This window comes from Misgurnus anguillicaudatus, chromosome 16, assembly GCF_027580225.2.
Source record: "Misgurnus anguillicaudatus chromosome 16, ASM2758022v2, whole genome shotgun sequence".
NCBI classification, from domain to species: domain Eukaryota; kingdom Metazoa; phylum Chordata; class Actinopteri; order Cypriniformes; family Cobitidae; genus Misgurnus; species Misgurnus anguillicaudatus.
Genome location: NC_073352.2, coordinates 28,701,832 through 28,727,163, shown reverse-complemented (window position 1 = coordinate 28,727,163; position 25,332 = coordinate 28,701,832). Strand labels below are relative to the sequence as shown.

Genomic DNA, 25,332 nt, shown 5'->3' with positions numbered 1-25,332 from the left:
AAATCATTAATACTCTTAAATACATGCATATATTTATTAATTATTTGTTATTATTTTTTAGGTTAAAATTAGATTAGAAACATGAATTGAAAGAAGCCTTTTCTTTGACTTATTTTTAATGGAGTATTTTCGCGCCTTCCACTTCAATAACTGACAATAAACAATGACACGTCGTGATTCACCATCCTCCGTTAATTTATATTCAAAGGCACACAAATATTTATTTTGAGTAGTCATTGTCCCTTATTAGATGCATATATTTCATCTGCCCAGAGGCTGCTGATGGGTGAACTTTATACGGATCGAAGCTGAGGTGTTCGTTAAAATTGATCATATTAATATTAGACCTTAATCTATCAGTTGATTTGTTTCCGAAACGCGGATAATATATATATATATATATACATATAACTGAAATCAGTCTGTCCGATAAAGAATCCCTGTCAAAGCAAAAAGTAAGTATACAACTAATCAAACTGTGGCACCTACATGTTTAAAATAATGTATGAATGTAAGGTCTAACATTTCTAAGATTTTAGAGAGGCTCAAGGCTCACTTGCCTTGTGATGAGCCGCCGCTGCATCTGTTTTCAGGCAGGGCTTTAAACGCGTCTCTGGCCATGGTCCTGAAATGCTCTCTTTCCTTTTCTTTGGAAAGTAGCGAATGCTGCTTATCCTGGAACGCTTTATAGCACACTAATTTATTATTTTAGAATATATGTCATATTAAGGTTTAATTTTCCATTCATCATCATTGAAAATCTGGATAATTTGAGCAGCTACCCATTTTTCTCCACTTACATTTTCGTCAAATCTTTTAAATTTAATTAGACTCAGAGGTTTCACAGAGTAAGACTTTCATTGTATAGTGCAGCAAAGGGTTTTTTGTATGACAATAAAGCTCTTCAATCTTGATAAAGTGTTTACCTTTATGGTGATTGTTTATTCCGATGGACATTTGCTGTTACTATATTATTTCTAAAACATTTCTGAAACTTTGTGAAAGTGGATGGGTTTAGTTGTTTCTGTAGTTCATCAGAATGGACTCAAAGTGCCGCTATTGGTCAGTGTGTCACAGTTTAGAGAGCAGATTTCCAGCAGTTCCACCCCCATCATCTCAATATTATAAGAGAGAGAGAGAAAGGCTGAAGCTTAGCACACAGTCTTATGAGGATGAGAAATAACCCGAATCACGGAGATATATAATTTAATCTCTATCTGGATTTACGTGTCATTTTTTTACTGTTTCATGCTTTGGACATATAAGGATTTTTGTCGACACATTTTGGATTGATACTTTATCTCAGTCTTTATCTTCCTGCTCTTCTGCACAATGTCGGACAGAACAATGGCGCGGCAAGTACTGCTGTTTATTTGGTTTCTCTCTCTCAGTTCAGCTCTCGGGCAGGTCAGTTACTCCATTCCTGAGGAAATGTCGAAAGGCTCTTTAGTCGGTAACATAGCGCAGGATTTGGGTTTAGATTTAAAGAGACTAAAATCTGGCAAAGCCCGAATTTATACTGGAGACAGCGCTGAATACATCGAGCTGAATAAAGACAGAGGCGTCCTCCTTATCAAAGAGAGAATAGACCGAGAGGCGCTATGCGGACAGACAACGCCTTGCGCACTACATTTACAGATTATTCTTGATAATCCAATGGAACTGTTTCGAGTAACTGTTGAAATTAAAGACATAAATGATAATTCTCCTGTTTTTAAAAGAAACGAGAGACGATTTGAGATAAGTGAATCGGCTGTCCTAGGATCAAAATTTGTGCTGGAGAAAGCTATAGATGCAGACATTGGCTCGAATGATCTGCAAAGTTATTTTCTACAGCCTACCGACCATTTTAATTTAAAACTTCATAGTCAGAGTGATGGAAGTAAAAAGGTTGAGATGATTCTACAAAAGCCTTTAGACCGAGAAAAACAGGAGAACATGTCTTTGGTGTTAACGGCAGTTGACGGTGGAGAACCACCGAAATCAGGGACCGTTCAGATACATATAACTGTGCTTGATGTAAACGACAATGCTCCAGTTTTTTCTAAATCTATGTATAGAGCAATTATTTCTGAAAATTCCCAAACAGGCACTTCAGTCATCTCTGTTAGCGCTTCCGATTCAGATAAAGGGACAAATGGAGAGGTTAGTTACTTAATTGCAAACAGCGACGGTGTGTCTGATATTTTTCAAATAGATGAAAATGGTTTGGTGACGCTGGTCGGAAAACTCGACTTCGAAACATCCAAGCATTACCAAATTGATATAGAAGCAGTAGATAACGGTGGGCTGTCAGATTCTAGTAAGATAATCGTGGACGTGATTGACGTAAATGATAACGCGCCTGTCATCACTGCTATGTCAATATCTACAGCGATACCCGAAGATTCGCCACAAAGTACAGTAATTGCAATTATCAGTGTTAATGATCCGGATTCCGATAGTAATGGAGAGGTTCGATGCAGTGTAAATGAAAATATTCCTTTTACGATTAAATCCACTTCTAATGGATTTTATAGTATTGTGACAGACAATGATTTAGATCGCGAGAGAGAGTCTCAGTATAATATCAGTGTGACGTGCGCTGATGAGGGCGTGCCCTCTCTATCCAGCAGCGTCACTCTCTCTTTACAGATATCAGATGTTAATGATAACGCACCTGTTTTTGAGAAAAGTTCTTATGAGGCCTTTGTTCAAGAAAACAACACACCGAGTCTTTCCATCTTCACAGTCAGAGCCAGAGATGCAGATTTTAACCAAAATGCTCGCGTGTCTTACATACTGGAGGACTCATCGGTTAACGGAGTGCCCGTCTCCTCGTTAGTGTCCGTCAGTGCTGACAGTGGAGTCATACACGCAGTGCGCTCTTTTGATTACGAGCAGATAAAACATTTTCAGTTCCGCGTAAAAGCGCAAGATGGAGGCTCACCTCCTCTCAGCAGCAATGTGAGCGTGAAAATAATCATTCAGGACCAGAATGACAATGCGCCTCAGGTTCTGTATCCGGTCCAGTCTGGTGGTTCCGTGGTGGCTGAAATAGTGCCTCGTTCGGCAGATGTGGGTTATCTGGTCACTAAAGTGGTCGCTGTTGATGTGGACTCTGGACAGAATGCATGGCTCTCATATAAACTGCAGAAAGCCACAGACAGGGCGCTGTTTGAAGTGGGTTTGCAGAATGGAGAAATAAGAACTGTACGTCAAGTGACAGATAAAGATGCTGTGAAACAAAGACTCACTGTTGTAGTGGAGGACAACGGGCAGCCCTCTCGTTCAGTTACAGTCAATGTTAACGTGGCGGTGGCGGACAGCTTTCCTGAAGTGCTCTCGGAGTTCACCGACTTTACGCACGACAAGGAATACAACGACAACCTGACTTTTTATCTAGTCTTGGCTTTGGCTGTAGTTTCGTTTCTTTTCATCGTGTCTATCATCGCCATATTGTCAGTGAAATGTTACAGATGGAGACGCGAGCGAATGCTTTACAAATCTGGAGCGAATCTTCCAGTTATTCCGTATTATCCGCCCCTTTACGCAGACATAGGGGGCACAGGAACTTTACAGCACGTGTACAATTATGATGTTTGCAGAACCACTGACTCCAGAAAGAGTGATCTGAAATATGTCAGACCTTACAGTGAGAGCATCATTAGTCTGGACACCAGTGGAACACAGACACTCACGCATGCCCAGAATAAGAAACTTAACGACGACGATTCCTTTGATCAGGTGAGATCAGACGAGTGTTCATGATTTTTACTTTTTAATGGATATTTCATGATCATTTTTATAATTTCATGTTGGTGTGAACTGTAAAAAGTGTTACTTGTAGCATACGGTTGATAAAAAGCATGACTGCTTTGTTCTTCCTAAATTTACCTTTAAATGGTGACAATGTTGTATAATATAAGATGGCATTATGGTGATTGTATGTTGTGCATATGTTGTACTTTTTAAAAATACTTTAATTTAGTTTGGTTGCTTTGATCATACATTTAACCAGTTAAAAGTTTTCTACTGTAGCCTTCGTGACTGCGATATGGGGCTGAGATAAAGTGAGAGAACTGTGAGGTAATAATTGAAGTAAAATAAAAGCTGCAATATTTTAATACAATTACAGTAATCTGAGCATGTGGTTCACATAAAATTAAGTAAATTTAAAACTTGAATTTTTTTCACAGCCAAAACTTTAAAAAGTAGGTTGAAATGACTTACATAACTTCATGCTGCATATTTTTTACAGTGACTCTAAATAAATACAATATGTGCTATTGAAATCGTGTTATTTATTGTTATGATGATATTTATATTTAGGAATGATAGTAAGGTCATCAAATTTTAAAAGAACACAAATTGTAGTACGTAGATTTTTGTAGTAATCATGTTTAACAAATTCAGTTTAATTAATCATGTTTTTAGCAGATTATTATATTTGAGCGTCTTATCTTTGCTAAATTAGAGGTCTGTACAATCTGGCCTTATCTTAGTCAACTCATGGAATGTTAATAAACCGTTTTGAATGATTTCCCTTGGTTATTGTTGGCCGCCCTTTCTTTAATATCTGCAACAATGCAGTTTTTTAAATATTGATTTTGTAGCTTAATAAATATGTTGGCACAATTTGCAGTTGTATACAAATAGTTATTAAAATAATTGTATGCTTTTGAACATGAACATTAAGATCAAAGGGTTTTGTAAATATCCCATCCAAAAAGTGTTGATACGGTGCGTATTTGTTAGGTATGGTTCTCTAAATCATTTTTTGTTTTGTTTTGATGTAATCTTTCTCTGGTGCTCTAAGTGCCGCTGTTGGTCAGTTTTTAAAGTTGTTTCAGACCCTCCTTTATTTTCTGTCGTGATATAGTCTGCAGAATATCTCTTTCATTTCAGACGCGCTCATTGAAGGCTTGAGACATTTGTTGTCCTATATTGTCGAGTGACGTTTTAAGGATTTTATATTTTTGAATCTTTTGGTCTTCGTCGTAGCTTCTAGAGTATGTGAAATGATTTGGAAAATGTTTTGCCTTTGTTCTTCTAATTCCCGAGGAAACGCATCGTCGACTGCAACATGGCTAATGCAGCATCTCGCTCTGTGCTTCTTTGTCATGGCCGTTGCGCACGGGCAAGTCCGTTATTCTATTCCAGAGGAGATGACAAAAGGTTCGCTTGTGGGAAATATTGTTCAGGATCTCGGTTTGGATGTTAAGAGACTGAAATCTGGTCGTGCGCGGATCTTTACTGAGGACAGTCGTGAGTACATCGGTCTGAATGTGGATAAAGGGACTCTGGTAGTGAAAGAGAGGATAGATAGAGAGGAGCTGTGCGCGCAAGTGTCTCCCTGCTCCTTACATTTTCAAATTATTTTAGAAAACCCGATGGAGCTGCATAGAATTGATGTGGAAATATTAGATATCAATGATCATGCTCCTGTGTTTATGAAAAAAGAGATTACATTTCAAATAAGCGAATCTGCTTTGTCTGGTGCTCGGTTTTCAATTGATAGCGCTAAAGATCCAGATGTAGGTCTAAATTCGATTCAAACGTATAAATTAAACCCAACTGATCATTTCACAGTTAAAATACCTGCTCAGCTGGACGATACAAAATACGTAGAGATGATTTTGCAAAAGTCTTTAGACAGAGAAATTGTAGGGGAACATAAATTGATCTTAACTGCGTTTGATGGCGGAAACCCTCAGAAAACAGGGACTGTCAAAATAAACGTTATTGTTTTAGATGCAAATGACAATGCACCTGTTTTCAGTCAAGCCGTTTACAGGGCATCTATTCCAGAAAATATTTCAGAAGGATCTACTGTTTTAAGGGTTAGTGCATCGGATGGAGACATTGGGTCCAATGGAGACGTTAGGTATTCTTTTTCTCAGAGCAGTCAAAGTGTATCTAACCTATTCAAAATTGATTCTGTTACCGGGGATATTGCAGTTAACGGCCAGTTAGATTTCGAGAAATTAAAAAAATATGAATTATACGCAGAAGCTACAGACAAAGGAGGATTAAGGGACACTAGCAAAGTGCATATCGACGTAACGGATATAAACGACAATGCACCTATAATTAGTGTAATTTCTTTTTCAAATCCTGTGGCTGAAAACTCTGCTTCAGAGACCGTTATAGCAATGTTGAATGTCAAAGATATGGATTCGGGCAAAAATGGAATAGTAAAGTGCTATATTCCTCAATCTTTACCTTTCAAGATAAAGTCATCCACCCCAAATTATTACAATCTGGTCACTGATGAGCTTTTGGATCGTGAAAAAGTCTCCGAATATAATATAACAGTAACAGCCACGGATGAGGGCTCGCCCTCTTTCTCTACTAATAAAACCTTAAATCTTAAGATATCTGATGTCAATGACAACGCCCCTGTTTTTCAGCGTCAGTCATACACCGCATATGTGATGGAAAATAATTCACCCGGAGTCTCTGTTTTATCCATTAAAGCGCATGACAAAGATTCAGGTAATAATGCACGTATTTCATATTTTCTAGAGGATACTCTTGTAAGTGGCGTCTCTGCTTCAACGTATATTTCAGTAAATGCAGAAAGTGGAGAAATTATTGCAGTTCGTTCTTTTGATTATGAGCAAACAAAAGAATTTAACATTCGCGTAAAAGCGCAAGACGGAGGAAACCCTCCTCTCAGCAGCAATGTGAGTGTGAAAATAATTATCAAGGATCAGAATGACAATGCGCCTCAGGTTCTGTATCCAGTCCAGTCTGGTGGTTCTGTGGTGGCTGAAATAGTGCCTCGTTCGGCAGATGTTGGTTATCTGGTCACTAAAGTGGTTGCTGTTGATGTGGACTCTGGACAGAATGCCTGGCTCTCATATAAACTGCAGAAAGCCACAGACAGGGCGCTGTTTGAAGTGGGCCTACAGAATGGAGAAATAAGAACTGTCCGGCAAGTGACCGATAAAGATGCTGTGAAACAAAGACTCACTGTTGTAGTGGAGGACAACGGGCAGCCCTCTCGTTCAGCTACAGTCAATGTTAACGTTGCGGTGGCGGACAGCTTTCCTGAAGTGATCTCGGAGTTTACTGACTTTACGCACGACAAGGAATACAACGAAAACTTGACTTTTTATCTAGTCTTGGCTTTGGCTGTAGTTTCGTTTCTCTTTATAGTTTCCATCATCACTATTTTGTCAGTCAAATGCTACAGATGGAGACGCGAGCGGATGTTTTACAAATCTGGAGCGAATCTTCCAGTTATTCCGTATTATCCACCCCTTTACGCAGACGTAGGTGGCACAGGAACTTTACAGCACGTTTACAATTATGATGTTTGCAGAACGACTGACTCTAGAAAAAGTGATCTGAAATTCGTCAGACCTTACAGTGAGAGCATCATTAGTCTGGACACCAGTGGAACACAGACACTCACGCATGCGCAGACAGAGAATAATGATCCCAATAATTCTTTTGACCATTTGAGACAGGGTGAAAAGGTATGACTTATTATTATTATTATTTTTTTTTTTTTTTTTTGCAAGAATATCCCATTTTATTTATCCTCCCTTGTTATTTCATTATGTATGTATATACATAATATATTGTTTTATTCACATATGTAACTATTTTCGCTGTTTGGTCCCATCTTTCTTTTTCTTGTGATAATATTTTCTGTTTATTAGGCCTCTTTAAAAAAAAACGTAACAAATAGTTTTACCTGTTTTACTTATTTTATTCTATAATAGATTATATTTAATAGGCTATATAACGAAGTAAAGCAAAATAAAAAAACGCATTTTTTTATTAATATCATAATAGTATTTCAAATGTAATATTTCTCTGATGCTCTATGCGACGCTGTTGGTTTAGTGTGTGGGGGTTTCAAATACTTGTTTTAGATCCTCCTCCAGTTGCTGACATCATACAGTCTGCAGAATATCTCTTTCATTTGAGCCCGTTGCTTGCTGGGTGTTGAGACAAGCGCTTCGCTATATTTCCTATTGTTTTTTAATAATTGTAAGTTTCTGGGACCTTATCTCGGCCCCTGTTATTGAAACAGATGATTTGTAAAATGGTTCTTAGTTATTCCATTCAATTTCAAGGAAAAGCATCGTCGACACAAATTGCAACATGGCTAATGCAGCATCTCGCGCTGTGCGTCTTTGTCATGTCCGTTGCGCACGGGCAGGTCCGTTATTCTATTCCAGAGGAGATGACAAAGGGCTCGCTGGTGGGAAATATCGTTCAGGATCTTGGTTTGGATGTTAAGAGGCTGAAATCTGGTCGTGCGCGGATCTTTACGGAGGACAGTCGTGAGTACATCGGTCTGAATATGGATAAAGGGACTCTGGTAGTGAAAGAGAGAATAGATAGAGAGGAGCTGTGCGCGCAAGTGTCTCCCTGCTCCTTACACTTTCAAATCATTCTAGAGAACCCGATGGAGCTGCATAGAATTGATGTGGAAATATTAGATATCAATGATCATGCTCCCATTTTTGCTCGAAAGGAAATTGATTTTCAAATATCTGAATCAGCCCTTCCCGGAGCTCGGTATTCATTAGACAGTGCCCAAGATCCAGACACTGGCACTAACGCGCTTCAATCATATACATTAAATCCAACTGATCATTTTGCTTTAAAGGTTCTGTCTCGAAATGATGGCTCAAAATACGTAGAAATGGTTCTTCAAGTACCCTTAGATAGAGAGACTCAGCAAATTCACAAATTAACCCTTACAGCTTTTGATGGCGGCAGTCCTCAGCGCACTGGCACCGTTAGGATAAGTGTTATGGTCATAGATGCAAACGATAACGCCCCAGTATTTAGCTTGCCTGTTTACAGAGTTGCTTTGTCTGAGAATTCACCAAATGGTGCTTTAGTTGTCCGAGTAAGTGCCACTGATAAAGACCATGGATCAAATGGTGAAATTACATATACATTTTCACGCAGTTCAGGAAAAGCACTTGATTTATTCCAAATAGACACACATACAGGCGATATTACCGTCAGAGGGAATTTAGATTACGAAAGAACAAAGCAATTCGAGCTAAATATTGAGGCGACAGACAAAGGTGGTTTAACTGATTCCAGTAAAGTGGTGGTAGACATTACTGATGTAAACGACAATGCCCCTTTAGTAAGCGTGATTTCATTTTCTAACCCAGTACCCGAGGATGCGTCACCAGAGACTGTAATAGCGATGCTGAATGTCAAAGATTTAGATTCTGGCAAAAACGGAATGATAAAATGTTTAATTACTCCAAATTTGCCTTTCAAAATAAAGTCGTCTTCCCCAAATATCTACACATTGATGACTGATGAGCTTTTGGATCGCGAGAAAATCCCTGAATATAATATAACAATAACCGCTACTGACGAGGGCTCGCCCTCTTTCTCTACTAATAAAACGTTAAATCTTAAGATATCTGATGTCAATGACAACGCCCCTGTTTTTCAGCGTCAGTCATACACCGCATATGTGATGGAAAATAATTCACCAGGCGTCTCTGTTTTATCCATCAAAGCGCATGACAAAGATTCAGGTAATAATGCGCGTATTTCTTATTTTCTAGAGGATATTCTTGTAAATGGCGTCTCTGCTTCAACGTATTTTTCAGTAAATGCAGAAAGCGGAGAAATTATTGCAGTTCGTTCTTTTGATTATGAGCAAACAAAAGAATTTAACATTCGCGTAAAAGCGCAAGACGGAGGAAACCCTCCTCTCAGCAGTAATGTGAGTGTGAAAATAATCATTCAGGACCAGAATGACAATGCGCCTCAGGTTTTGTACCCGGTCCAGTCCGGTGGTTCTCTGGTGGCTGAAATAGTGCCTCGTTCGGCAGATGTGGGTTATCTGGTGACTAAAGTGGTCGCTGTTGATGTGGACTCTGGACAGAATGCATGGCTCTCATATAAACTGCAGAAAGCCACAGACAGGGCGCTATTTGAAGTGGGCCTACAGAATGGAGAAATAAGAACTGTACGTCAAGTGACTGATAAAGATGCTGTGAAACAAAGACTCACTGTTGTAGTGGAGGACAACGGGCAGCCCTCTCGTTCAGCTACAGTCAATGTTAACGTGGCAGTGGCGGACAGCTTTCCTGAAGTGCTCTCGGAGTTCACCGACTTTACGCACGACAAGGAATACAACGACAATTTGACTTTTTATCTAGTCTTGGCTTTGGCTGTTGTTTCGTTTCTTTTCATCGTGTCTATCATCGCCATACTGTCGGTGAAATGTTACAGATGGAAACGCGAGCGGATGTTTTACAAATCTGGAGCGAATCTTCCAGTTATTCCGTATTATCCGCCTCTTTACGCAGACGTAGGGGGCACAGGAACTTTACAGCACGTGTACAATTATGATGTTTGCAGAACCACTGACTCCAGAAAGAGTGATCTGAAATACATAAGACCTTGCAGTGAGAGCATCATTAGTCTGGACGCCAGTGGAACACAGACACTCACGCATGCGCAAAGAGAGAATTGGAAAAATGATCCCAATGATTCTTTTGATCATATGAAACCGGGTGAAAAGGTATGGTTTTATTATTTGCACAATATCCTATTTTATTTAGCCTCGTTTGTTTATGTCATCGTTTCATTCAAAGATTTAACTCACTTTTACAGTTCACCGTTTGGTCCCATCTTCCTGTCTCTGGCTGTTCTGATATTTTCTGTTTTTATATGTATATAATTTAAATATTTGCATTTGTTTTACTTTTTTATGTTATAATCGTTTATATTTAATATATAACGAAGAAAAACAAAATACTTTTATTTGCAGTTTTGATTTTTTTATTATTATATAATTTCTGATGTAATATTTCTCTGATGCTCTAAGTGACGCTGTTGGTTTAGTGTGTTGGGGGTTTCAAATACTTGTTTTAGATCCTCCTCCAGTTTCTGACATCATACAGTCTGCAGAATATTTCTTTCATTTGAGACCGTTGTTTGCTGGGTGTGCAAGCGCTTTGCTGTATTTCCTGGACTAGTTTAATGTTGTTTTGAGCTTTTAGGACCTCGTATCTTCCTTTATTATTGAAACAGATTATTTAGAAAATGTTTCTTTATTATTTCATTAAATCTCAAGGAAAAGCATCGTCGGCACAAATTGCAACATGGCTAATGAAGCATCTGGTGCTGTGCGTCTTTGTTATGTCCGTTGCGCACGGGCAGGTCCGTTATTCTATTCCAGAGGAGATGACAAAGGGCTCGCTGGTTGGAAATATCGTTCAGGATCTCGGTTTGGATGTAAAGAGGCTAAAATCTGGCCGAGCGCGGATCTTTACGGAGGACAGTCGTGAGTACATCGGTCTAAATGTGGATAAAGGGACTCTGGTAGTGAAAGAGAAAATAGATAGAGAGGAGCTGTGCGCGCAAGTGTCTCCCTGTTCCTTACATTTTCAGATCATTCTAGAAAATCCAATGGAGCTCCATAGAATTGATGTAGAAATATTAGATATCAATGACAATTCTCCTCTGTTCTCAAAGAAAGAGATTCATTTTCAGTTTAGCGAATCAGCTATTCCTGGAGCTCGTTACTCTTTGGAAAGCGCTAAAGATCCGGACGTAGGTCTAAATTCGCTTCAGACATATAAACTAAATCCTAGCGATCATTTCACATTAAAATCGTTGTCACGCCCTGATGGTACTAAATATGTAGAGATGGTGCTCCAAACGCCATTAGATAGAGAAAAAGAAAGTGAGCATAAATTGGTTTTGACAGCGTATGATGGAGGCAGTCCTCCAAAATCTGGTTCTATTAAGATAAATATTATTGTTCTTGATGCCAACGACAATGCCCCGTCATTCACCCAGTCTGTATATCGGGTTAATCTGCCCGAAAACACTCCTTTGGGTTCCCTTGTCATTACAGTTTCTGCCACAGATGCAGACGAGGGAACAAACGGGGTGATTGAATATTCTTTTTCTCAGAGCAGCCTCAGTGTTTCAAGTCTTTTCCGCATTGACCCTTCTAACGGGGAGATCATAGTAAAAGGTGATTTAGATTTCGAGATATCCAAATACCACGAGTTAGACATAGAAGCAACAGACAAAGGTGGTTTAACAGATACGTGTAAAGTGCTTGTTGAAATGACAGATGTAAATGACAATGCCCCTGTAATTAGCTTGATGTCATTTTCTAACGCAATACCCGAGGACGCATCACCGGAGACTGTAATAGCGATGCTGAATGTTAAAGACTTGGACACAGGAAGGAACGGGCAGATTAAATGTTCCATTCCTCCACATTTACCTTTCAAAATTAAGTCATCTGCCACAAATTTCTATAGTCTCACAACCGATCAGTTATTAGATCGTGAAAAAATCTCTGAATATAATATAACAATAACAGCCACGGATGAGGGATCGCCCTCTTTCTCTACTAATAAAACTTTATATCTTAAGATCTCTGATGTCAATGACAACGCCCCTGTTTTTCAGCGTCAGTCATACACCGCATACGTGAATGAAAATAATTCACCCGGAGTCTCTGTTTTATCCGTTAAAGCGCATGACAAAGATTCTGGTAATAATGCGCGTATTTCATATTTTCTAGAGGATACTCTTGTAAGTGGCGTCTCTGCTTCAACGTATATTTCAGTAAATGCAGAAAGTGGAGAAATTATTGCAGTTCGTTCTTTTGATTATGAGCAAACAAAAGAATTTAACATTCGCGTAAAAGCGCAAGACGGAGGAAACCCTCCTCTCAGCAGCAATGTGAGTGTGAAAATAATCATCCAGGACCAGAATGACAACGCGCCTCAGGTTCTGTATCCGGTCCAGTCCGGTGGTTCTGTGGTGGCTGAAATAGTGCCTCGTTCGGCAGATGTGGGTTATCTGGTTACTAAAGTGGTCGCTGTTGATGTGGACTCTGGACAGAATGCATGGCTCTCATATAAACTGCAGAAAGCCACAGACAGGGCGCTGTTTGAAGTGGGCTTACAGAATGGAGAAATAAGAACTGTACGTCAAGTGACTGATAAAGATGCTGTGAAACAAAGACTCACTGTTGTAGTGGAGGACAACGGGCAGCCCTCTCGTTCAGCTACAATCAATGTTAACGTGGCGGTGGCGGACAGCTTTCCTGAAATGATCTCGGAGTTTACTGACTTTACGCACGACAAGGAATACAACGACAACCTGACTTTTTATCTAGTCTTGGCTTTGGCTGTAGTTTCGTTTCTCTTTATAGTTTCCATCATCGCCATACTGTCAGTCAAATGCTACAGATGGAGACGCGAGCGGATGTTTTACAAATCTGGAGCGAATCTTCCAGTTATTCCGTATTATCCGCCTCTTTACGCAGACGTAGGTGGCACAGGAACTTTACAGCACGTGTACAATTATGATGTTTGCAGAACCACTGACTCTAGAAAAAGTGATCTGAAATTCGTCAGACCTTGCAGTGAGAGCATCATTAGTCTGAACACCAGTGGAACACAGACACTCACGCATGCGCAAAGAGACAAAATGAATATTGATGATTCTTTTGATCAGGTGAGATCGGGTGAACAGTTATGAATATCATTATTATCATTATTTTCACTATATCTTTACTGTCATCTGTTTAAACCACATTTTCTTAAAAATTTATTAAATGTCTTCAAAAGTTTTTTTTCACGTTTTAATAATATTTTATATTTATTTAAATAATATGTTATGTTGCGATTTTGTCACAATATTATTCTTTTGTAATATTTCTCTGATGCTGTAAGTGCCGCTGTTGGTCAGTGTATGCGGGTTTAAAATTCTGATTTTAGATCCTCCTCCAGTTTCTGACATCATACATTCAGCAGAATCTCTCTTATCATTTCAGTCGGCCTCTTATACGGGCGCATCGAGACATTGGATGTACTATATTTTAAACAGGTTTAGTGTTTTAAACTTTTTAGTGTTTTAGGTCTTTGCCAAGTATTCTCTCTTAAAAGTAGAAGATTTGGAATATGTTTCGTCTTTGTTCTTTTAAATCCCAAAGAAGCGCATCGTCGGCACAGACTGCAACATGGCTAATGCAGCATCTTGCGCTGTGCGTCTTTGTCATGGCCGTTGCGTACGGGCAGGTCCGTTATTCTATTCCAGAGGAGATGACAAAGGGCTCGCTGGTGGGAAATATCATACAGGACCTCGGTTTGGATGTTAAGAGGCTGAAATCTGGCCGAGCGCGGATTTTTACCGAGGACAGTCGTGAGTACATCGGTCTGAATGTGGATAAAGGGACTCTGGTAGTGAAAGAGAGAATAGATAGAGAGGAGCTGTGCGCGCAAGTGTCTCCCTGCTCTTTACACTTTCAGATAATTCTAGAAAATCCGATGGAGCTGCACAGAATTGATGTGGAAATATTAGATATTAATGATCATGCTCCTGTTTTCACTAGAAAAGAGATAAACTTTCAGATTAGCGAGATGGCCGTTCCTGGTGCTCGCTTTTCTTTAGACCGTGCTCACGATCCTGATGTGGGGTTGAATACGCTTCAAAAATACACTCTGACCACAAATGGTTATTTTTCACTGAAAGAATTATCGCGTGCTGATGGTACGAAATATGTTGAGATGGTTTTGCAGTCGCCACTAGATAGAGAACATGAGGAGGAACTTACATTAACATTGACAGCATTTGATGGAGGAAGCCCTCAAAAATCTGGAACAGTTAGGATAAGTGTTACAGTTATTGATGCCAATGACAATACTCCCGCATTCAGTCAGTCCGTGTACAGAGTTTCTTTAGCTGAAAATGCACAGATAGGTACAGTGGTGTTGACAGTAAGTGCAACAGATAAAGACAAAGGATCAAATGGTGAAGTGACTTATTCGTTTTCACAGAGCTCTGGAAAAGACGTAAACCTTTTCCAAATTAACCCGGACACTGGAAATATTTACGTTAGCGGTTTGTTGGACTTTGAAAAATCAAAGCAATATGAACTGAATCTTGAGGCCATGGATAAGGGTGGTCTAACTGATAATAGTAAGGTACTCATTGAATTGACAGACGTCAATGACAATGCACCTGTCATCAGCGTTATATCATTTTCTAGCCCCATTGCAGAAAACTGCGCCCCTGACACAATGATTGCAATGTTTAACATTAAAGATATAGACTCCGGTAAAAACGGCCAAATTAAATGCTTCGTGAATTCAGATTTACCATTTCGTATTAAATCATCATCTGCGAATTTTTACACCTTAGTTACTGATGAGCTTTTAGATCGTGAGAAAATATCTGAATATAATATAACAATAACAGCTACTGACGAGGGCTCGCCCTCCTTTTCTACAAATAAAACATTAAATCTTAAGATCTCTGATGTCAATGACAACGCCCCTGTTTTTCAGCGTCAGTCATACACCGCATATGTGATGGAAAATAATTCACCCGGAGTCTCTGTTTTATCCGTTAAAGCGCATGACAAAGATTCTGGTAATAATGCGCGTATTTCCTATTTTCTAGAGGATATTCTTGTGAATGGCGTCTCTGCTTCAACATATATTTCGGTGAATGCAGAAAGCGGAGAAATTATTGCAGTTCGTTCTTTTGATTATGAGCAAACAAAAGAATTTAACATTCGCGTAAAAGCGCAAGACGGAGGAAACCCTCCTCTCAGCAGCAATGTGAGTGTGAAAATAATCATTCAGGATCAGAATGACAACGCGCCTCAGGTTCTGTACCCAGTCCAGTCTGGTGGTTCTTTGGTGGCTGAAATAGTGCCTCGTTCGGCAGATGTGGGTTATCTGGTCACTAAAGTGGTCGCTGTTGATGTTGACTCTGGACAGAATGCATGGCTCTCATATAAACTGCAGAAAGCCACAGACAGGGCGCTGTTTGAAGTGGGCTTACAGAATGGAGAAATAAGAACTGTACGCCAAGTGACAGATAAAGATGCTGTGAAACAAAGACTCACTGTTGTTGTGGAGGACAACGGGCAGCCCTCTCGTTCAGCTACAGTCAATGTTAACGTGGCGGTGGCGGACAGTTTCCCTGAAGTGCTCTCGGAGTTCACAGACTTTACGCACGACAAGGAATACAAAGACAACCTGACTTTTTATCTAGTCTTGGCTTTGGTTGTAGTCTCGTTTCTTTTTATCGTGTCTATCATTGCCATAATGTCAGTCAAATGCTACAGATGGAGACGCGAGCGGATGCTTTACAAATCTGGAGCGAATCTTCCAGTTATTCCGTATTATCCGCCTCTTTACGCAGACGTAGGGGGCACAGGCACATTAAAGGAAGTGTATAATTACGAGATGTGCGGGACATCCGAGTCCAGAAAAAGTGATCTCAAATTTGTTAGGCCCTGTGGTCAGAGCACCATTAGTCTGGACGCCGGCGGAATGCAGACACTGCAGTACATGCAGGAGAAAAGAGATCCAGAGGATCAGGTGAGGCACATTAAGTGAGATTATGGCTCAGGTGCTTACATTTTATTTTAATTGCTCACTTAACATTAATTAATTGTTAATGCTAAATTTTGATATATACATTTTGGGACACACACACATTTATTTATTCATTCATTCATTCATTCATTCATTCATTCATTCATTCATTCATTCATTCATTTATTTATTTATTTATTTATTTTGCAAACACATTTATCCAAAGTAACGTACAGTGCATTAAAGCTATACGATTAATCAGTATAATTACTGGGAACCCCTCCTATTTGCGCTATTAACGCAGTGATCTACCAGATTAGCTATCAGAACACAATATGGGCTTTGGAACGTATGGCATTTTACGCATTTTTGTCTGAAATTCTAAATAATAGTTTTAAATAGTAATACACTGAAACACTTTCCATAGTATTTTCCCATACCATTTACATACAACATTACCTTACATTTCCATTTTAGACTGGTGTGCGCAAAAATGAAATTTTCTGCAAAAGTTTGCGCCTTGCTCTTTTGGTTCCCCACTCCCCAGGACGCACTCGGGAAAGCATATTGTAGTTTTTTGACTGAACCCTAAGCGTCGCTGTTGTTTGATGGGGTTGATATATCTGGTTTAATACATAACACACGCCTTTGCCTTTTCAGACCGTTTGCGCATAAAAGGGTCGGTTGTACATCGAGTACAAACGGGCTCGTACTGCAAAATCTGAACGACGTTTCTACCTATATACTTGCTTTAGTTCATTTGTTACATTTAAATTATTTAAAGTCTTTAGCATTTTTAAAAGAGAAAAATCCAGCTCAGCATGAGAAGAAAAGATTGTCATTTTACACGGCAGACGTGTGTGCTTCTGTTCTTTGGGCACCTTCTCTCTAGCGTGTGCGGGCAGGTCCGTTACTCCGTGCCAGAGGAGATGGCGCCCGGATCATTCGTCGGAGACATTATTAAAGACCTTGGTCTGGAGCTTAGAAGGCTGACGACGGGTAAAGCGCGGATCTTTACAGCCGGTGGCCGGGAATATGTGGCGCTGGACCGGGAGAAAGGGCACATCATTATCAAGGAGAGAATAGACCGGGAGCATTTATGTGCGGGTGCGGTATCTGCATGCAGCCTAAGCTTTGAAGTCATCTTAGAAAATCCAATCGAGCTCTATCGCATCACCATAGAAATACTAGATGTAAATGACAACAGTCCTGCATTTCCAAGAGGTGAAATTACATTAGAAATCAGTGAGTCTGCCTCAGCCGGAGCGCGTTTTACTGTGGACAGCGCAGTTGATTCTGACGTTGGCATTAATGGTATACAAAGTTACTCAGTTCATCCGATGGATCATTTTACTATTAAGACGCAAAGTAGATCAGGCAGTGGCAAAAACGTCGAGCTTGTTATGCAAACGCCTGTAGATAGAGAGAAACAGGAACATTTGTATTTAACTTTAACTGCAACAGACGGAGGAAATCCGAAACGCTCTGGCACTGTAAAAATCCACATTATTGTTTTAGATATCAATGATAATGCACCTGTGTTTCAAAAGGACATATACAGAATTTCTATTCCAGAAAATACCGCAAAGGGGTCGTTACTGGTTATTGTTAATGCTACTGATGCAGATACAATGTCAAATGGACAAATTGGTTATTATGTCGAACACACCACACCCAAAATTCGAGAGCTGTTTTCTGTTGATCCTTCCAGCGGTGAAATTAGGCTGATTGGTGATCTTGATTTTGAAGAGTCAGCTATTCATGAGTTTAAAATTCAAGCTAAAGATCAGGGAGGATTATCTGACTCATCTGAGGTGATAGTCGAGGTTACAGACGTAAATGATAACCCTCCAAAAATGACGCTTATGTCTTTTTCCAATACTATACCTGAAAATGCATCACCTGGCACTGTTGTGGCAATGATAAACATACAAGACAGCGATTCTGAAGAAAACGGAAAAGTCATTTGCTTTATTGATAGAAGTCTCCCATTTAAAATCGACTCGTCTTTGACTAATTATTACAGTATAGTCACAGACACCGAGCTGGACAGAGAGGACACTGGAGAATATAACATTACCGTCACAGCTAAAGACGGCGGCGTACCGCCTTTGTTTAGTAAAAAGACACTAAACGTAAAGATCACAGATGTAAATGATCACGCGCCTCAATTTGAGCAGGATTCCTATAATGCGTATGTGATGGAGAATAATTCTCCATCTCTGTCTTTGTTCAGTGTAAAGGCACGTGACGCAGATTTGGGAACGAACGCGCGCGTCTCTTACTTTATTTTTGATGATGGTTTAAATGGCACACCGGTATCATCGTTAGTTTCCATTAATTCCGACAGTGGAGCGGTTTATGCAACGAAATCGTTTGATTATGAGCAATTAAAATCGTTTACAGTCACAATAAAAGCGCAAGATGGAGGCTCACCTCCTCTCATCAGCAATGTGAGCGTAAAAGTAATAATTCAGGACCAGAATGACAACGCGCCTCAGGTTCTGTATCCGGTCCAGTCTGGTGGTTCTGTGGTGGCTGAAATAGTGCCTCGTTCGGCAGATGTGGGTTATCTGGTGACTAAGGTGGTCGCTATTGATGTGGACTCTGGACAGAATGCCTGGCTCTCATATAAACTGCAGAAAGCCACAGACAGGGCGCTGTTTGAAGTGGGCTTGCAGAATGGAGAAATAAGAACTGTACGCCAAGTGACAGATAAAGATGCTGTGAAACAAAGACTCACTGTTGTAGTGGAGGACAACGGGCAGCCCTCTCGTTCAGCTACAGTCAATGTTAACGTGGCGGTGGCGGACAGCTTCCCTGAAGTGCTCTCGGAGTTCACCGACTTTACGCACGATAAGGAATACAACGACAATTTGACTTTTTATCTAGTCTTGGCTTTGGCTGTAGTTTCATTTCTTTTTATCGTGTCTATCATCGCCATACTGTCAGTCAAATGCTACAGATGGAGACGGGAGAGGATGTTTTTCAAATCTGGGGCAAATCTTCCAGTTATTCCGTATTATCCACCCCTTTACGCAGACGTAGGGAGCACAGGAACTTTACAACACGTGTACAATTATGAGTTGTGTGGCACAGCTGACTCCAGAAAGAGTGATCTGAAGTTTTTGCGGCCTGCCAGCCAAAGTGTTTTAAACGTTGATTTGAGTGGCACGAGGACTGTACCTAAACAAAACACAAAGAATACAGAAGGACTCGATTTTATTGCAGAGGTGAGGTCAATTCTAGTTGATGTTTACATAAATCAAGCATTCTTGATAAGGAACTCTTTATAAGTTAGCATGCTAACTTATAAAGGCATCTGAGTTAAACTTAAAACAAATCCTTTATAGTAAATAGTTTTGCTTGAGAAGGGTACTCATGCTATTTTTTATAATTTGTCTTTGCCTTGTTATTTTATATTCAGTATTGACATTCAGCACTTTTTTTAGTGCTTTATTATCCATTATTTTTTGAGTGCCTATCACATTTAATGTGATTTGAATTCTGAAAATATCCTTTTCACTGTATTACTCCTATCACTGTGGCATTTGTTATCAGGAGGAGAAAGGTGAATATGCTCGGTCACATATGGCAGAGGCTGAGGGGGAGGAGCAGTGAGGGATAGAGACTAATGCTGTGAATTAAAATGGTCTGATGGCATAACATACCAACTCATAAGATCACCAATCAACTAAACCCCAGTGATGATAATGGGTTATTTAGAAACGGTACATTTTAATTTTGATGATGAAAATAAATCAGATGTTCAGGCATGAAGAGATCTGACATTCAGTGGAGGATTGTTAATGCTGCAGGAGATCAGACAGTACAGTGACCCACTTTCTTCTACACATATACTGTACAGTAAACACACACACACACACACAGGTAAACTGTGCTTAGAGGTGTAAAAGCCAGATACATAACATTAACCAATATAGACATGTGGATGGAATATTGAGAGGGAGAGAGAGAGAGAGAGAGAGCACAACATCTAGACTGCATGTGAGACCACTGCAATGCGATACTGGCAGCCATTTTGATCCAAGCAACTCCAACTATACATCCCTGTAAATAAAGACAAAACAGAGACACGACTATGAGAAACATTTTGCAGATCAGTAACAGAGAAAATGACGGAAGTGCCAGAAAATCAGCCCAGTGAAGGTTGGATGAAATTATTTATTTTAGACTTTAAGATTCTCTGACACACAGTGGGATCTAAAGGTCTGAGAACCACTATTCTACATGTATTTAATTTGACTTATTTTACTCTTACTGAAAATGTTACAAGCCGTTTGAGTGAAATATTTCATCTAGCGTTTATACAAAACCTGGTGAGCCTGCAGGATGTGAGAGTGTTGTGGAGAGCATCATGTGTGTTTCAGTGCTTTTATAGTTTATATGCTCAATGTCACGCATTCCTTTACATTTGAGACCTGGACACAGTAAAGAGGGTCAAGATTTTTTGTCAAAACATAATTTTTCTTCTAAAGTGAGATTTGTGAATAGTGTTTCATTAGCTTTATAGTTTGATGCCAGTGGCCTGTGTGTTTCATAGGCGACTCCTTGTAGACTCATAATGAGCCTTTTGCACTGCTGTTTGTATATCTGAGGACACGTGGATGTCAAATGTGGTGCTTTATTAAGAAAGCAAGCAGGAAGTTGCTGCTGATTTAAACGGCACACAGTAATAATGTGACAGGAAATGATTTTGGTCACATTAAAGGTTGAAGTGTTTTTTCCAAAAATCATGTTTCGGTCTATAACTCCTCTTAGAAAAGATAAAGAGAATCTTATCTTTCATTATTTTAATTCCATATTTGGCTGCATACACAGCTGCACACCTGCATGTATTTGCTATGAGTTAAAGAGAAGTCAGGAAAAGGCACAACTTTAATATTCGTGACCGTGTGAACCCTCAGCTTTCACATGTGGCCTTCATTTCTCTAATCTTCAGTTCCTGGACTGGTTTGCACTTGTTCTTTAATGTTCATCATAAATCCACATGCTTCTGAGCTTTAAAGAGCTATTTCCTTACCAACCACCTAAAATTAAAATTTTTTCTTCAAAGCGTTCTTCATTGATAGATTTCCGCTGTCTAAAGCTTTTTGATAGTCTCTTAAAAGATTAACATGCTCACAAATTATAGTAGTGTTTAGTTTTTAGTGTTAACCAGTAATAGCAGAATGGGAAGCCATGTGACATGTCCTTAAAGTCTATTATAGAGAGAGATCGAGATCCTGATCAGGTGAGCTGCAGTAAATAAATTTGTGTCGACTAATGCAAGCGTTCCTGATTTACCTTCTGTTCTTTCCTGCTTCTCATTGTGTTTTTAGTCCATTAGTGCTTAAGAAATCTCTCTCTCCTGAGCTCTTGAGTCTCAAAGCAGATTAATACGAGAGGATTCACAGGCAAGCATGGTAGTTTTAAATCATGCTCTCATATGCTGATCATTTACAGTACCATCACTGAGGACTTTTTGTATTGTTTTTTGAGAGTTCATCTATACTGTTTTTTGTGGTTTTCTTTCTCATTGAGGTCATGTAGTATGTTGATCCTGTAATGGGATTAATATGGGTTTATCAAGGTCAGTGGGACACACACAGACACATTGACCTGTCCTCTCACACAGACAGTAAACACACAGTCAAAGCCAATGACTTCATACTAGTTGTTGATATTCAATAGTTGTTTGTCCATTATCTGTTTTGTTTTACTAACACAAGTTCAGAGCGTTTATACTAGAAAATGCTTTGTATTATATATCAATTTGTTTTGTTTATAGCACAAAAGTGGTTCAGAGTATTCATTAAATCAACCGGAAGGTTTGTGTGTCTTACATTTATGATAAAGTCATGTATTTGTTTAGCTCATTATGTTGGCTTTAGCTTTATTTGTGAAAGCAGCCCTCAGCAAACATGTTAATGTAAAATGACTAGTTATTTAACATCATATTGCTTTATTTATGGATTTGTGGTTTGCTGTTAAGTGAACCTCCTCTCTATGCAAGATAAGCTGCCTTCTTTTCCTTCCCTTCATTTTGGCTGTCCTCCATCCCCTCCCCCATTCTCCTGCACCTCCTGACGTCTTTGTATGCCTTAGATCGGCAAGAGAACAGTAAAAACACATCAAAAATCATGTGTAACGTCACTGCTTGAGTAAATTGAGGCCACAGTCACTTCAGATTATTTCTTAGGATACGCCAGGATATTTTTGTTCTTGTTCTATGACCACATGTGATTATAAAATAGGGTCTCACTTTGTTTTTGAATGTCATAAATATAATACTATTTCTCTATATATACATCTTCTGCTTTGTTCCCTCATGTTGTTTTTTTCTTCTTCTTGTGGCTTGTCTTTCATCTCTTGGTGGGATGTTGTTGCCACGGCAACAAGCTGACTCACAGGCAGGGCTGTACCACTATGCTTGAGTCCACAGGGTGGCAATGAAAGGTTGTGATGTAGCTAGATGCTGCTAGAAGGGTTTGGTACCCCCTGTCATGAACGTTGAAATGTATTGGCCGAAAAATTCTGGGTTAATGTGATGGGGGAAGGGGAAACTGTGTGTTCTTAAAATCAAGGTTAGGTTGATGAGAGTTATACAATCCCTTTAATGTTTGTAAACATGCTTTAAAAAGAGGACATAGTTGTCTGTTACGTTTACTTACAAAATCATAGCATGATTATTTCTTCTCATGCATGCTACATTTCAACAACATGAACACAGAGAGCTTGTGTGTGTGTTTCTAGTAATCCCTGTGGTAATTTCAGTCATTTTTTATCTTGTGGGAACATTTTTTGGTCCCCATTAGGAAAACAGCTTATAAATCAAGCTAAATTATGTTTATCTGAAAATATAAAAATGAAAACGTACAGTTTTTACCGTGTGTGGAGTGAATGATGGCTGCATTTGTGTGGTGTAGAGGTGTTAATTATTAATATCTGCTGATCATCAAAGGTGTTTGATTTCTCTGAACACATTGATTTCTCTCTTCATGCATTTTCTTTATTTCTCCAATTATACATTTCTGTCCTTGCTGGAATGTGTTAGATTTGAGTTTAGGTTTTGGTAAGTATCAGATGGGTTCCAAACACATTTGTTGCTGCAGCAGTCTAATCAAATCTATTTCTCTTCTTCTCTTCCATGTCGCTGCTGCTGCTGTTGTTGTTTTCTTCACGTGCTGTTTACCCTGTGATTCAAACCTGGATCTGCAAATCAAGGTAAGAGAAGCTATTTTAATGTAGAAACAATCTTATTTGCAAATGAATACACTGAAGTTGTTTTAACATATAACGGTTTAATTTATTTGGGGTTTTGTTTTCAATAGTAGCCTACACTTTCATTGTAGATTTATTAAAACGATTGGTGCTTTTAAGTGCATAATTGTTTTCATCCAATTGATCTGATTCTGAATTTCTTGAATATGGTTTGGTAGTTTGGGAGATTCGTGGCTTGGTTCGAGGGAGAGATGAGAGTTTCTCGGCAGATGCGTATATATGAAGCGCTTAGCTGAGTGACGCTGTCCATCAGCGTGGTGCTGAAACAGACTTTGCATCCGCCTCTGCCTCCCCCTCCCTCTTTCTCTCTCTCTTTCTCTCCACCCCTCCCTTCTGTCTCCTCGTTTCTCTCTAGCTCTCCCTCCCTCTTGCTCTCTACACACAATCTCTCTCTGTCGCTTCTTTTTTCTTTTCTTGCATTACCATTTTATCGCGTTAATTTATGTATATCATATAATCGTGTACACCCGTATTGTCCTTATGTATATTATTTTTACTAGGCTATATATCCTGTATAAACAATCTTTTAATTTAATTTATTTACATGCTGCATTCAGCATTAATGCCACTTGTTTGTAATTTCACATGTTTGACTGCGTATGTAGGCCTGTGTAGTATTAATTTCTAGATGTTTGTTTCGTGTGGTTTATTTTTTTGATAGGTTCATACTGTTTTGTTTGCGCTCCCCTCCCCTCGTGCTGCTAAACACACAAGCGCTGCAGTTCATGCAGTGTACCACGCGGTGGCAGTAGACATTACACACGTGCATCTGTTAGTTCCACAGACCGTTCTCAATCCGAAGGCTGCAGCCTCCGGAGGTCGCATTTCGAGGCTACATACGTCTTATTTCAGAATATTATCAATTTTAAAAGTTATTATTATTCTTGGTTAATCGTAAATTGTTGTCATATGCGTATGGTTTGCTAATGTAATGCTCCGTTAACTTAAATAAACCAGGCTTGATGACGTATGCAGCCTGCATATGCGACCTCCGCAGGCTGCAGGCTTCGGATTAAGAAAGGGCCACGGTTTAAATTCAATTTGATGTCTTCATATTTATTCTTTGTTCATTTAGAGTAATAAATACTGAAATGAAGATTTCTATTAGATGGCATAGTGAGTTATTTAATAGTTACATAATATTATTATTTTTCTTTTTTTTAACAATTTTCCGTATACAGTTGACTAATTTTTTTACAGTTTTCAATAAATATTTAGAATAAGATAGAAGCCTATGTGGTGAACAAAATGTTTTATACTGTAGCATCAAGCACAACTCTTTTAAACCTTTAACTGGTGCAGCCCTGTTTGAGTGGGGGTGATGAAAAGGCCCCTGGCATTTTTTTGGTGTAGAAACCTAATTTTGGTCTTGGTTTAAATAAGACACATTTTTTTACGGAAGTGTCTGGAAGTGAAAATATATTTTTTATAGCAGTTTACATTTATTTGTAAATAAAAAATGCAATATATTAATACATAAAATTATCAAGAAACTGAGGTTTGTGTTGGTTTGCTGTGAGGTTTGCTGCACAAATGAATAAATTACAGTTACTGCATTATTATTACTGCTAAAAGGTTTTTAAATATAAAAACTGCATTCTTAGACCTTTCCAACAATATAGTTTGTCATGATAGATTATCATTTACATTAAAAATATTGAAGTAAACTTAGGTGTCCCGCTCACAGGACAGTTCCAGTTAA

At 39.1% G+C, this 25,332-nt stretch overlaps 1 protein-coding gene across 25 annotated transcripts in view; it reads left to right on the top strand.

Moving 5' to 3' along the window:
- LOC129421800 (protocadherin gamma-A4) overlaps nt 1–25,332 on the top strand; it is a 138,338-nt gene that overhangs the window by 90,352 nt on the left and 22,654 nt on the right. The window contains exon 1 of one of the 25 annotated variants that reach the window (XM_073854459.1): nt 528–3,726. The exons of 19 other annotated variants lie outside the window; for them this stretch is intronic. In XM_073854459.1, the coding sequence (XP_073710560.1) occupies nt 1,333–3,726 (2,394 nt within the window). In that variant the 5' untranslated portion in view covers nt 528–1,332. Of the gene's footprint in view, nt 1–527; nt 3,727–4,479; nt 7,467–8,009; nt 10,508–10,771; nt 13,474–14,177; nt 16,350–16,571; nt 19,580–25,332 lie in introns of those variants that run through there. 5 more of the 25 variants (XM_055177367.2, XM_073854449.1, XM_073854450.1 and 2 more) reach the window with 5 other exon arrangements.